Here is a 12,649-nt window from a genome sequence, read left to right on the forward strand (position 1 = left end):
TACAAAAAATGTGCCAATGTATCCTCCATTTTACATACTACAAGATCACAGACATATACCCAAAATAAAATAAGATTTATAAAGTTTAATGATGGGGGAGTCAAATTTTCATGGGGGAGTCAGATTTTCATTCTGTGCTCATTTTTAATATTCTTATTTTTTCATTTGAATTTTCACTGCAAACTACAAAAATGTGCCAACGTATCATCCATTTTACATACTACAAGATCACAGTCATCTACTCAAATAAAATAAGATATATGAAGTTTTGTGGAGGGGGAGTCAAATTTTCATGGGGGGAGTCAGATTTTCATTATGAAAATCTGACTGGGGAGTCACATTTTCATAATGAAAATCTGACTGGGGAGTCACATTTTCATGGGAGTCAGATTTTCATGTTACACCGGCTCTAATAAACTAGCATATGAAAACTGGCACTATGAAAAGTCCTGTAATTGTAAAACCTCCATTCCATACTGAGGAACTAACATGGAACACCTGCTTAAACTGCTGCACTTTTCAACTGAGCTACATGAACATTATACAATATTATTTATTTCTCTATAATGCACCATGGCCTGACTCTTATGAACACAACTGAGGCCTTTTGGAGATTGGCAGTATTGTCAGTGCCTAGGACTTCCATACTTCTCATCACTGGACACCCCCCTTCCTAGTGCTGGATAACATACACAGCTACCACCAGCAGTAGTGTCATAACACATGAAGAGACCTGTGTGTGAGTGGCTGTGGTATAGGTACATGGGATCTCTATATCCCTCAGTGCTGGACACACCCCCTGGTCTGCCAGGGTGGTCTCTGCCGCGTCCTGGTGAGCACAGGTGCCATTGATGATCCTGTAGGCTCCAGAGTTGACCACACTGGAAGAGATAAAAATATAATGTTTGATAATAGAGATAAGCTTACCTATCCTGCTTTTTTTTAAAGTTGAAACTTTTATGAAAATGTACTATCTATAAATATAGTTAGTTTCTCTTAGGCCATAAAGTTATTGTGATATCATTAGGACTGAATCATTTTTTACCTATGTTATAGGTACTACTCTGTTAAAACAGGATTAATCATGCATCACATTGCCACATACTTTAAAATCATTTAATAAAGACTCTCCTCTAAAGAAACAACTAAGTGAATTCTGTGGTTACTGTACACTTTTTACTTGAATACCAGAGAAGATAACAGCAAACTAATAGAAACAAGCATGACTGTACAAACCTCCTTGCTATTTTGCAGTTGAAATTAAAAAAGATGGTTTCAGTGTATTCCTTGAAGTCTTCAATTACCAGCAGAAACAGATTGGTCTTAGGCAGTTCTGTCACATAGTAGAAGCCAGACATACACGGACCTGACACATTGCCTGTTATCATGTGACTTGGACCTAAAAATCAATAATATTTCATTTCCATTTAACCACATAAGAGTTTCTCAACTCTTTCTCTCTCTTGCATGCACACACACACACACACACACACACACACACACACACACACTTCCTACTAGAATTTTTAATTTTTAAATATTTCAAAATCAATATTCTTATAAAATCAGTCTGGTGAGTTGTGCATATGAAAAGAAAAATTATCAAGGAAGAAGCAGAGAAACTTATATCCAGATGTTTATAAATATGTACAGCGCATACAGCAGAAAGCAGTTCTATGTTTCACCTAATGCAGAAGAGTTTGCCTCGAAGCTGACCACATCCTGAATACAACCATATGTGTTGGAAAACTTTGGGATAGGACCTTTGTTCTTGTAATAGTTGTCCTGTTCCTCTGGATTGGTGGGAGTGCCTTCTAATGTGACCTGTTTTGAAAATACATGTAATTATCTCAGAAGTAGTGTAAATTGTTTGTCTTTTGTTCAGTATACTTGCCCTTACCTATTTCTTCTAAAGTAAAGTTTACAATTCTTTTTTGAGAACTCCCATTTAATACAAAGACATATTAAAAATGTTTGACATAATACAAAGGTGTCATTATTATTATTTTTCTAGCATAAAAGAGAAAGAGAGACCTTACCTTGGGAGCATAAGGCGATATACTGCAGGAACCCTGGAAGTCTAGAGATTCTTTCCGCTGAAAAAACCCATGCTTATAAATCAGCTCTCTCATGATTTCTCCTTGTTTCTTCCCCATTGTCACTCCTTTATATTTGCTGGTATCCAGGCTGCTGGCGTTCAGGAAGTCAGGGTCAGCTATAAGGTTAGCTCTGTCATCAAACAGGTAACATCTGGAAGATTTCAGCAGCTTATAAGAATAAGAATATAATGATATCCAAACAAATAAGTACTTTTATTGATAGGTGGAGCTATTTACAAAGATTATCAAAAGAATTGTCAAGTTAAAAAAATTGTTTGTCAGTTTTTTTTAAGCTGTAAAAGACTTGTTATATAATTGGCAACAAACTATAATTGGTTTTAAACAAAAATCCCTTTACATATGAGGAAATTGACAAAATGTTCAGTGGTTGTTAAATACATATATAAAAAGAATTGAATAAAAGGGCACAGAAGGGTACCTTAGTACACATTTTGCTCATTTTTGAAATTTGAATAGAATTGTAATTTCTAATGTGCCTATTGAACTACCTAGTTTCACAGTCTGGCTCTCCATCAGGACAGTCATACTTCATCCCACACGACTTTATGCCATCACTGGCCTGCATGATAGCCATGGTGTTCTTGTGGAAGTCATTGTACAGTATGTCCAGGCACGTGATGGCCTCCACACGCTCTGTGGCACAGCGACGACGTTCTCGGTTATGACCTGGGGCCTTGCTCAGATAACATCTTCCTATAGGAAATAACAGCAGTAATAGTAAAGACTTGGTAATATTTCTATAGTAAAAAAGAGGCATGTCCACTTAGGAAGAAAAACTATACATTATTTATACTTCTGCTGAAATAAGTGTGACATTCAGGAATTTTACAATAGCATCTGAAGGATGCCTTAATTGCACTTCACAGTAATATTGAATGATACAAAATTGACACTTTACACGCATTACTACAAACCAAGACAAAGTGATATTCCTGGAATCCTGAATCACCTATTCCCACTGATGCCGATATCCCAGCACTCTTAATACATGTCTCAACGCTCATATAAAACAAACAATGCAATACATACATGATTCACAATGGCTGGACCTTCCATCCACTCACCTACAATACAATCAGAGTCAGAGTCACACACACAGCCGCCCGGCCAGGGCCCAGTTTTGGAGTAATTCTGGCAGTTCTCCGTGGTTCTTGGTGTCATGCCTTCAAACACTGCCTGCGATATAGTTACAATCTTCCCCACTCCTGCGGCGTCCATGTAGGGGGTGGAGATGGACGTCTTGTCAGGGGTGGACTTGGCACGGAAGAACCAAGGTCGCCTACAGAGTTTGAGATTAGTATTAAGATGTTATATCTTAATTTGTTGCGAAGTGTGCATCATTATATAAAAATTTACAATATTTTGTGCTTTATAACATTGTTTTAATTTACAAATTGTTTTAAAATTGTTTAAATTTACAAATTGCAAACATCCATATCTCATTTTCATCACATTAGTTTCTTTTTAAAACACTGCTCATATCTTGTTTCCAAACAAGTAATCTCAAATCACAAAATTTTCATTAGCATTTTTTTTTAATATACATATGTAGCTACAGCATAGAATACAGTTTCTACAAAAGTTTCATGAAAACTCACTGTGAGGGGTCATATGTCCTGGTTGACCTGTGACCTGGGTATGTCCTGAATACCCCTGTCCTCATTCCTACATATGTCCACTTCACTTCATTGAGAGAATCAAATGACCTGTTCCTCCAATGGGCCTCTATAGGCTGTGTGATCAGGACATCAGCTCTGGGGATAATAAATATCATTTAATAGTATTCTATATAGGCTGTGTGATCAGGACATCAGCTCTGGAGATAATAAATATTATTTAATAGAATTCTCTATAGGCTGTGTGATCAGGACATCAGCTCTGGGGATAACAAATATCATTAAATAGTATTCTCTATAGGCTGTGTGATCAGGACATCAGCTCTGGGGATAATAAATATTATTTAATAGAATTCTCTATAGGCTGCGTGATCAGGACATCAGCTCTGGGGATAATAAATATTATTTAATAGAATTCTCTATAGGCTGTGCGATCAGGACATCAGCTCTAAGGATAACCAATATCATTAAATCAAATTTCTAACAATTTATGATATTTCTTCCAAATTTAAAATTAAGATATATGAGAACAAAGACATGGCTAAAAGGGAACTGGCCTACTCAAAATTTTCTTTTTAATGAGAACTTTATGGCAACCGTTTTTCACCTAAACATCTGCCAAGCTGTAATTTTAATCCACATTGACATATACTGGTTCATAATCATTTGACCTTAATATATGTGTCAATAAAATTCTATCAAGTCTCACCTTAGACCCTTTTCATATTTTCCATTTTCCATATTTTCACATCCTGGCATCTCCTCATCCACGCTGTTCATCCACAGATGAGCATCCACTGTCTTCTGCGCCAAGTCATCGTTATAAAAGTACTTGTTTGGATCACAATAACACTTTGGTGCTAGGAATATACTGGAGTGGAGATAAGTGACACGTAAACCTGGATATTTAGGTTCGTTATATTTGACTTCGAGGTACTCAAACGCCCCTGGAACTTCTCTCCGAGCCACGGTACTGTTGTATTCAATGAGAAGGTTGAAGTAGCTCTTATTCACTGGAGCATGAAACCTGGTCTTGTCTACTGGCTCCTGAGATCTTCTGAATTCCTGGGAAAAGATATTAACATATTTATAACATAAAGTAGTTTCATGGTGTTTGCAAAGTTTTTTTTTTTTTCTTTTTGTAGTTTTTCCTTTGTACAATATGAAATCATGTAAATTCATGAAAGTCCTGTAAAGACCTTCATGTGGAATCAGAGGCCTGACCACAACAATGTTTTTTTTTTAATAAGATAGCATCATTATTAAATGAGTCCTTCAATAACAAGACACCAATTTGAATTTATATAAAACAATCTGAAAAATTCAAATTATAAAAATATTGAACAGTCTAATCTACTTTCACCACCAGGCCACATTTCCCACCTGATCAGTGTCTGCCAGACTGAAGGCAAAGGAATATTCTGAATCATTCAGAGCACCATAGTAATATGTTGAAGGCATGATCTCATATTTGATTCCTGCCCTGAAATCACCCTGTAAAATTTACAAATTATAATATCATTATTATATCAATTATTTTATCAGTCAGATGTTAGTATAGCCCTTTACTTACAGTAATATACCTAACTAAAAATCTAATAGCTTATAATGAATTATTTAAAGACTACTGTCAGTGCTCACTATTTTTTATTTATTTTATATATTTGAAATAACCATGACAAATTTAGTTCAGAAAATAATAAAGCTTATGATTTTTCTCTTGCTTTGTAACCTTTCATAATTAGTTAAAGCAAACATTTCCGAGTCTCTGAAAATCCTTCCCCATATTTTCTGACCTTAGGTGATCCCCGTCTGCCGTTCTCAATCCTGAGGTGTCCCGTTTCCCCCTGGACCATCTCAGAGAGGACCTTGGAGAACTCCGTAGGATGCCCCTCCTTGTCCTGCTCCAGCTGAGAGATGGGGATAAAGATGGGGTCATCCAGGAGCTAGAAGGGGGCGGTGAAATTAGATTATTTTTATGACAATGATGAGAGATGTTACCTGTTGTTTTATAAAAGACATGAACTATGATTTCTACATAGGCTTAGAAATAATGTGATCAATTATATTACAACATTGGATATCATTTAAGCACCTGTCTAACTACTATTCTAACATGATAAATGTAAGGATACCATAAGTTACATTAAGTTTTGCTTTATTTTTGTTGTGTTTAATGTAACATTATATTGTATCACCCCATTAAATCAAAATTGAATTAACAACAAATCTAAAATTACATTGGTGCTTGGTTTGAGGAAGGGATGGAATATTGTTTCTCCCTCTTTGTTGATCAGGAATGAGTACACAGAGCCCCACTGGTATCTCTTCAGCACATTTTCCAGGTCTTCTATAGTAGCATCAACTCCCACCACACCTATGGTACTGAAACAAGTATACAATATCTGAGTATAGATCAAGTATTGGTTAATACCATTTTAAACAGAATGTGGCAAGTTCATTATTTAAAATGTGCTTTTATTGCATTTAAAAACAACATCTTGTATTCATTCTGTGAGAGAAATTGAGATCGTTTAATAAGAACTTATATGTCAACTTATGTAAACAATGCAAAAAAATGACAGAATTATGACACCATTACAAATACACAGACATGATTTTGGGTTGTTAGAAAAATAAGTGGTTCAGTGGCCTTATGACCTGGGTATCTGGGAAAAGAAAAGAAAAAAAATTGATTTTTGATTTATGTCGAAAAAAAAATTATAAGGACAACTACACAACAACACAATAATAAAACTGACAGACTTTGACAGACTTTGACAGATTATCACAAACGCATTCCTGTAAGAAGATTAAAACATTTTTCTACATAATTTCTGCACACTTACTTCCCAGTGATGTTGCTGACTACTGGTATAACATAAGACACCAGTAACCCCAGTCCCCAGGCATCCAAATATGGGGAGGTCCACAGACCCTTGGTGTTCATTGCATTAGAGGAGAGGAAGTTGAAATAATTGCTCATCTTTGAGATAAGGTTTTCTCCACTGTCTATCCTCTTCATACTTCCCCTGTGTTCACAGGCAAGTTTCCCTGGGAAGATTTCACCATCTTCTTTGGTCAGGTAGCTAAATATTCTGGCCTGATTTAGTGATGGATGTAAAATCTTACATTAAGGTTGACAATTCCCACTTTGTGAGTTCGTAAAAGAAATAATTCTAAATATTTATAGTGTTTTTGGTTATTTAAAGACAACTATTTGATAAGATGAAAAGTGCTTTTAATGAAACAAATTCTCAATAATAGTTGTTTTTAATTAAGATTCAAATATTACTCAATTTTGAAAAGTTATATAAATTTGATTACAGTAAACAAACCACAGGAGACAAAGAAAAAGAAATATTCCAACACTGGTCCGCATATAGTGCATACCTTAGGTGTCATCTGCTGGTTTTCATTCTTGACAGTGTCCCACACCTTAGTCCAGTTATATTTACATATAGGCCCTGGCACATAGCCACTCCTGGTATAGTAACCTGTAGACAAGGAACTGGGCATCTTTTTTATGTTATTATGAAAACAAATAATGATCAACCAGGGCAGTACAACTATCCATCTACTGCCCCTTTCATCTTTTTGTTATTTTTACAGCACAAATGCTGAGGAAGAAGAAAAATTCTACCCCTTTACATCCTCATTATAATTCCCATCCCTGTGCACCCTACTAGTAAGATCTTTTACCCTAACTGTGAAACAAAACAAAATCACTAGTACACTTTATAATACAAATGTATACATATATGATAATACATACTACACCAGGATTATTTCCAGCATTTCCCTTCAAACACATCTTGTCCATCATGTCATACCTAATAATACTCTAGACCATCCAATGCTATCACAGTATCTGTCAGAGCTCCCCACTCACCTGGTCCACACCTGACATTTTCACCATCTGTATCCTTGCCGTCAGTCACAAACACCAGGATGGACTGGCAACCTGTTCTGGCTTTTCCATTCAACAAGTCAAAGGCCATCTCAAAGCCTTTCCTAGGGACAAAAAAGTCTATACATACCAAGTGTAGTCCAAGTTTATTAATAATTCTATTTTTTCCGCATTCTACCATATGAAAAACAATGTTTCTTAAGTCTTCTAATAAAAAGCACAACTAGATTTTTTAACAGTTTTCTGTGTATTGGTGATTTTTTTTATTAAACACTTCTTTAAAATTTTGTATTTCTTCTCCATGCCTCTAAAATAAGATCAAATTACATAGGCTGTCAGTCTGTCATTTTTTTTCTGCACTATGTCAATTGCGATATATAATTATATATTTTACAACCACATACTCCAATTCACTGGTGCCACCAGCCTCAAGTGCATATATCTTCTCAATGAGATCCTTCCTGTGAGCATTGGTGGCTGGCACCATTCTGTTGGCCTGACAACTGAGCACCTGAGTACGGAAGTGGTGCCACCTAGTGACAGAATTGATAACCACTGAATAAAATACATATAAAATACAATGAATAAATTAATAAATAATTTAAACAAAAACATAAAAACCATTAGTCTCTATCACAAAAATGGAAAAGCCAGATTTATGCTTGCAGTGAAAAATATAGTGTCTACAATATAATTACTAATTCTGAATAGAATAATATTCTTCAACAAATTCAAAATCTCAAATGGTACATCACGTCAGGAGTCAAAAAAATTTCTCATACACATGTTGTGTAGTACTTACTTTCCCACCTCATCTCAGTGACTAGCTCTAGCACACACACTGTGTAGTACTTACTTTCCCACCTCATCCCAGTGACTAGCTCTAGCACACACACTGTGTAGTACTTACTTTCCCACCTCATCCCAGTGACTAGCTCGAGCACACACACACTGTGTAGTACTTACTTTCCCACCTCATCCCAGTGACTAGCTCGAGCACACACACTGTGTAGTACTTACTTTCCCACCTCATCCCAGTGACTAGCTCGAGCACACACACTGTGTAGTACCTACTTTCCCACCTCATCCCAGTGACTAGCTCGAGCACACACACTGTGTAGTACTTACTTTCCCAACTCATCCCAGTGACTAGCTCTAGCACACACACACACTGTGTAGTACTTACTTTCCCACCTCATCCCAGTAACTAGCTCGAGCACACACACTGTGTAGTACTTACTTTCCCACCTCATCCCAGTGACTAGCTCGAGCACACACACTGTGTAGTACTTACTTTCCCACCTCATCCCAGTGACTAGCTCTAGCACACACACACTGTATAGTACTTACTTTCCCACCTCATCCCAGTGACTAACTCGAGCACACACACTGTGTAGTACTTACTTTCCCACCTCATCCCAGTGACTAACTCTAGCACACACACACTGTGTAGTACTTACTTTCCCACCTCATCCCAGTGACTAGCTCTAGCACAGACCACATTGACATAGTCCTGCCGGGTCAGAGTATTGATCACCGCCTTGGCTATGGACTTGGTGATACGAAACTTCTCTCCATCCATTGACTTACTATGGAAGAGATTTATTCATGAAAGAACTGAATGAACATTTCCCCCCTTTTTAGGAGGGTTCAAAGGTAAAAAAAAGACATTACTCCTACATTTTAAAACCATTATAAGCAATTATAAACAGGAATGGTCCAAGAATAAAAAATAAAACAAACAGAAATGAATGTTAAATTGTATGACTTCAGTATGCAATCCGTTTCTTATCATGAGCAGTGAAACTATTTTAACAAATCTGAGACTGCCACATCCAATGATAAATCCAAAAAATAGAAGCAATGACATCCTGAAGCTCTCTACAGGGGGCCCAGGGGGAACACATAATAGAACCAAAACTATTCCAAAATCCAGAGAAATTCTTTAACCTTTTATCTCTACACACCACAGCTCACCTGCAGTCAAGAATAATAACAACATCCTTAGGCCCACTGGTAGCAGCTATGTACCAGGGTCGGACTCTGGGGTCGTAGTCATTGTAAAACCCAGCAAAGTTGGTGCCCCACTCCCTGCCTGGATACAACCTGACCAGACCAGCATAGGAACCAAAGTACTGCCACCTTCAATATTACACAGATAACTGTAGGACTACATTTAATATATACAAAATACATTTACAGAATTTTTAGTAGTTCTAAAAGCCTGTAAATTTAAAGATATTTTTACTCTCAATAAATTATCATTATCGGCAAACAGTTCACAAATTACAGATAAAGTTATCAAGAAAATTACAGAAACCAAGACAGACCTAAGAAAGCGATCCTTCTTTGCATTTTCTTTGAATAATTCTTCCAACCCATTGGTGAAATTGACAGTATTTATCACCAAGTAGTCATCTCTGGGGACCTCATCTGAGATCTTGACTGTGGAATGGTTAAAACTTACTGGCTGTTTGAAATATCTGGTATTAAACAGAGAAAAAGTTTAACATATAACCATAGTAACAGGGAACAATTATTTGGTAAAGATATAAAACCAAGGTAGATAAATCCAACAATGAGATGCAGCAGTGGTAAAAAATTCATATCCATATAAGGTAATTTAAATCAGTAATGAAATGATCAGTTTATTCTCTGCCTCGACACAAATTTGCTAAATGACAGAAACCAATTGGATTTTACTAGCTGGCTAAACAAACTGCTGGTTCAGGATTAATATTACTTTCTGTAGCTTAATTTTTCCTGTTTAATATAAATATAAATATTAATACATAGTATGTATACATATACTTACGCGCTAAACTCCAGATCTTGTGGAAGTCTAGACGGAATGTCACTGTCCCTGAATACATCTGTACCAAGCTGTGTCAGTTTATCTGCAACTGATCGATTCCTTAGAAGCCAGGAATCATGCAGATCTCTTACTTTGTCAGCTAGGTCCTACAGATGAAATTTACACATTAATTTAAAAATAAATAAAAAGGGAAAAAAAGAAAAAAAATGATAAATAAGAAAAATGTATTTACTTCATGAAACTTTATAATTATCATGTTAAAATCATTTACAACCAAAAGAAACCTTCATTCAGAAACTGACACAGAAATTCCCCCATCTAAATCACTAATGATAAAACTATCTGACTAACCAAGCCTCATTTAGACAATGCATCATGAAGAATACATCTGTGTTGATTTTGAATCAGTTCAGCAGGACAAAATGTGCATGCAAATGATTATTGATTTATCACTGATTGCTTCAATCACAGCAAGCTAGTGCACAATAAATAAGCCTAATGGTGCCAGCACATGGCTTTTTAAATAAGCACTACCAGCCACCTTGATTTGTTCTGATAAAAATTGCACTGGGTTAAACAGAAAGCAGAATCACAAACTTTCCTTAATTGATTATCACTAATTTACAGTTGCAGTATAAAAGCAGCTGCTGTAAGCCTTTATTTCATGACAATTTTTCAAATATTTTTCAAAAATTTTTCTGATATTCTTATATCATACAAGACACTCAATTTTATTTTATGCATTGTTAGTAAATGTGTTAATAATGAGGTCCTCCACCGGGATTTGTAATAGTACTACAGAAGCAAATCTGAAAGAACCATTTACCAATATCTTACACCAAACTAAAAGTAAATAACCCATCTGTTGATCTTACTGTAAAATTAATTTCATCTTAGTTTGTTGTTCTTTTTTCTGAAAGCAAAAATTTCAATAACTTTTCACAGCAAAAGTTCAGTTGCATATTCAGTCCTTGTTCCAGATACTGAAATCAAAATGGGTCTTAAAAATCAAGCATTAAAATTCTACTTACTTTATACAAATTCTACTACAGCCTTTAAAAATAAACATAATCAATACGAGACTGTAAACATAAAATATGGTATGCATAAAAAAATGAAATGTTTACATCATCAGTGCATCCTCAATTACCTGTGCTGCTTGTTTCTTTACACTGAAATAATCTCCCAACCTCTCACTGACTTGCCTCACCACTTCATTGCCATCTTTCTTTTCCAAGACATAAGTTGCTGTATCAAATAAAGACTGTGTGACATCTCTCTTTATACCATCACTGGCAAGCTGAAATTATAACAAATACATTTACAATATCTGATACTACAATAGGAGATGTCGAAAACTGACATGTTCCAACCAAATATGGACCTAAATGAATTGGGTAAACAGGTGTTTTGAAGACTGATAATCCAGAGTGGATCCCTACCTGAAGAATATAATTCTGTATGAGCGTGGCCCAGTTCTGTACATCTCCAGAGATGCCAAATTTGGGGTGGACAGCCTGATGGATACCTTCCACACTGTGTGAGGCCACTGCCAGCAGTATGATCACAGCATTTGGTGACATTGCACTGACCTGAAGTTGAAGTATTGTAAAATCACAATAAAGCCATTAATGAAATAAATCTTAAAGGTAGCATTATCAATTTATTATTATTTTTATTATTATTATAACTATTGTTGCAGAAATATGTATGCAAAACTCTTCTTTTGAGAAATAGCACCATAAAAATACCTACAGTTACCGACATTTCTATCAATTGCTTAAACTGAGCAACTCAAGTGTAACAATATAACAATGCAATATACTGATAAGTACAAGTCCCAATGGCATCGTCTGTGCTCTACATCGGAATCTGTAAGAAATTAGCATTTACAATGACGCTTTCAATTACCGGTAAGCTAAATTCCTACCACAAAGCCAGTATTGAAAACGGCACTGTTTTTAAAAAATTACTTCATCTTCTACGCTTTTGCATATTTGCATTTTTATGCAAAACCTAAAATTCTTGACACACTCCAAGAATTATCGACTTTTCCGCGGTCACCTTTCTCTCGTAACCTCATTTCTTCCCGGCTGGTTCTGTTTATGTTTTTAGCCTTACGTCTTTGGGTGTCGAAGCCTTTGATTGGCCAAAAGGGCATGGCAAATGAAAAAGGCAAGCCAATTGG

At 35.9% G+C, this 12,649-nt stretch overlaps 1 protein-coding gene across 4 annotated transcripts; it reads right to left on the reverse strand.

Annotated features, from left to right (window-relative positions):
* Positions 1 to 266: 266 nt before the first annotated feature.
* LOC106156238 (voltage-dependent calcium channel subunit alpha-2/delta-2) lies at positions 267 to 12,601 on the reverse strand. Of its 4 annotated transcripts, none has more exons than XM_013531402.2 (22): positions 12,526 to 12,601; positions 11,904 to 12,053; positions 11,612 to 11,761; positions 10,462 to 10,607; positions 9,977 to 10,129; positions 9,624 to 9,788; positions 9,107 to 9,235; positions 8,051 to 8,179; positions 7,629 to 7,750; positions 7,130 to 7,233; positions 6,586 to 6,839; positions 5,977 to 6,121; positions 5,533 to 5,682; positions 5,120 to 5,230; positions 4,446 to 4,801; positions 3,719 to 3,874; positions 3,185 to 3,399; positions 2,609 to 2,813; positions 2,040 to 2,250; positions 1,686 to 1,824; positions 1,237 to 1,399; positions 267 to 881 (listed from the first exon to the last, which is right to left on the reverse strand). In XM_013531402.2, the coding sequence occupies exons 2-22, from the start codon at positions 12,042 to 12,044 to the stop codon at positions 674 to 676; spliced, it is 3,552 nt and encodes a 1,183-aa protein (XP_013386856.1). In that variant the 5' UTR covers positions 12,045 to 12,053; positions 12,526 to 12,601; the 3' UTR covers positions 267 to 673. The 4 variants fall into 4 exon arrangements, with proteins under 4 accessions (XP_013386856.1, XP_013386855.1, XP_013386854.1 ...); XM_013531401.3 differs by having other exon boundaries at positions 12,392 to 12,575; XM_013531400.3 differs by having other exon boundaries at positions 12,373 to 12,575.
* Between the last annotated feature and the right edge of the window lie 48 nt (positions 12,602 to 12,649).

The sequence above is a fragment of the Lingula anatina genome, chromosome 1 (assembly GCF_051362555.1).
Source record: "Lingula anatina isolate TDL-2025a chromosome 1, LinAna3.0, whole genome shotgun sequence".
In the NCBI taxonomy this organism is placed as follows: Eukaryota; Metazoa; Brachiopoda; class Lingulata; order Lingulida; family Lingulidae; genus Lingula; species Lingula anatina.

Excerpts from the sequence above, each read along its gene's own strand:
- LOC106156238 (XM_013531402.2), bottom strand. The coding sequence starts at position 12,044 with ATGTCACCAAATGCTGTGATCATACTGCTGGCAGTGGCCTCACACAGT. Across the intron at positions 5,231-5,532 it reads GCAGACGGGGATCACCTAAG|GGTGATTTCAGGGCAGGAAT; the intron begins GTCAGAAAATAT and ends TAAATTTTACAG. Across the intron at positions 3,875-4,445 it reads AAATATGAAAAGGGTCTAAG|AGCTGATGTCCTGATCACAC; the intron begins GTGAGACTTGAT and ends TATTATCCCCAG.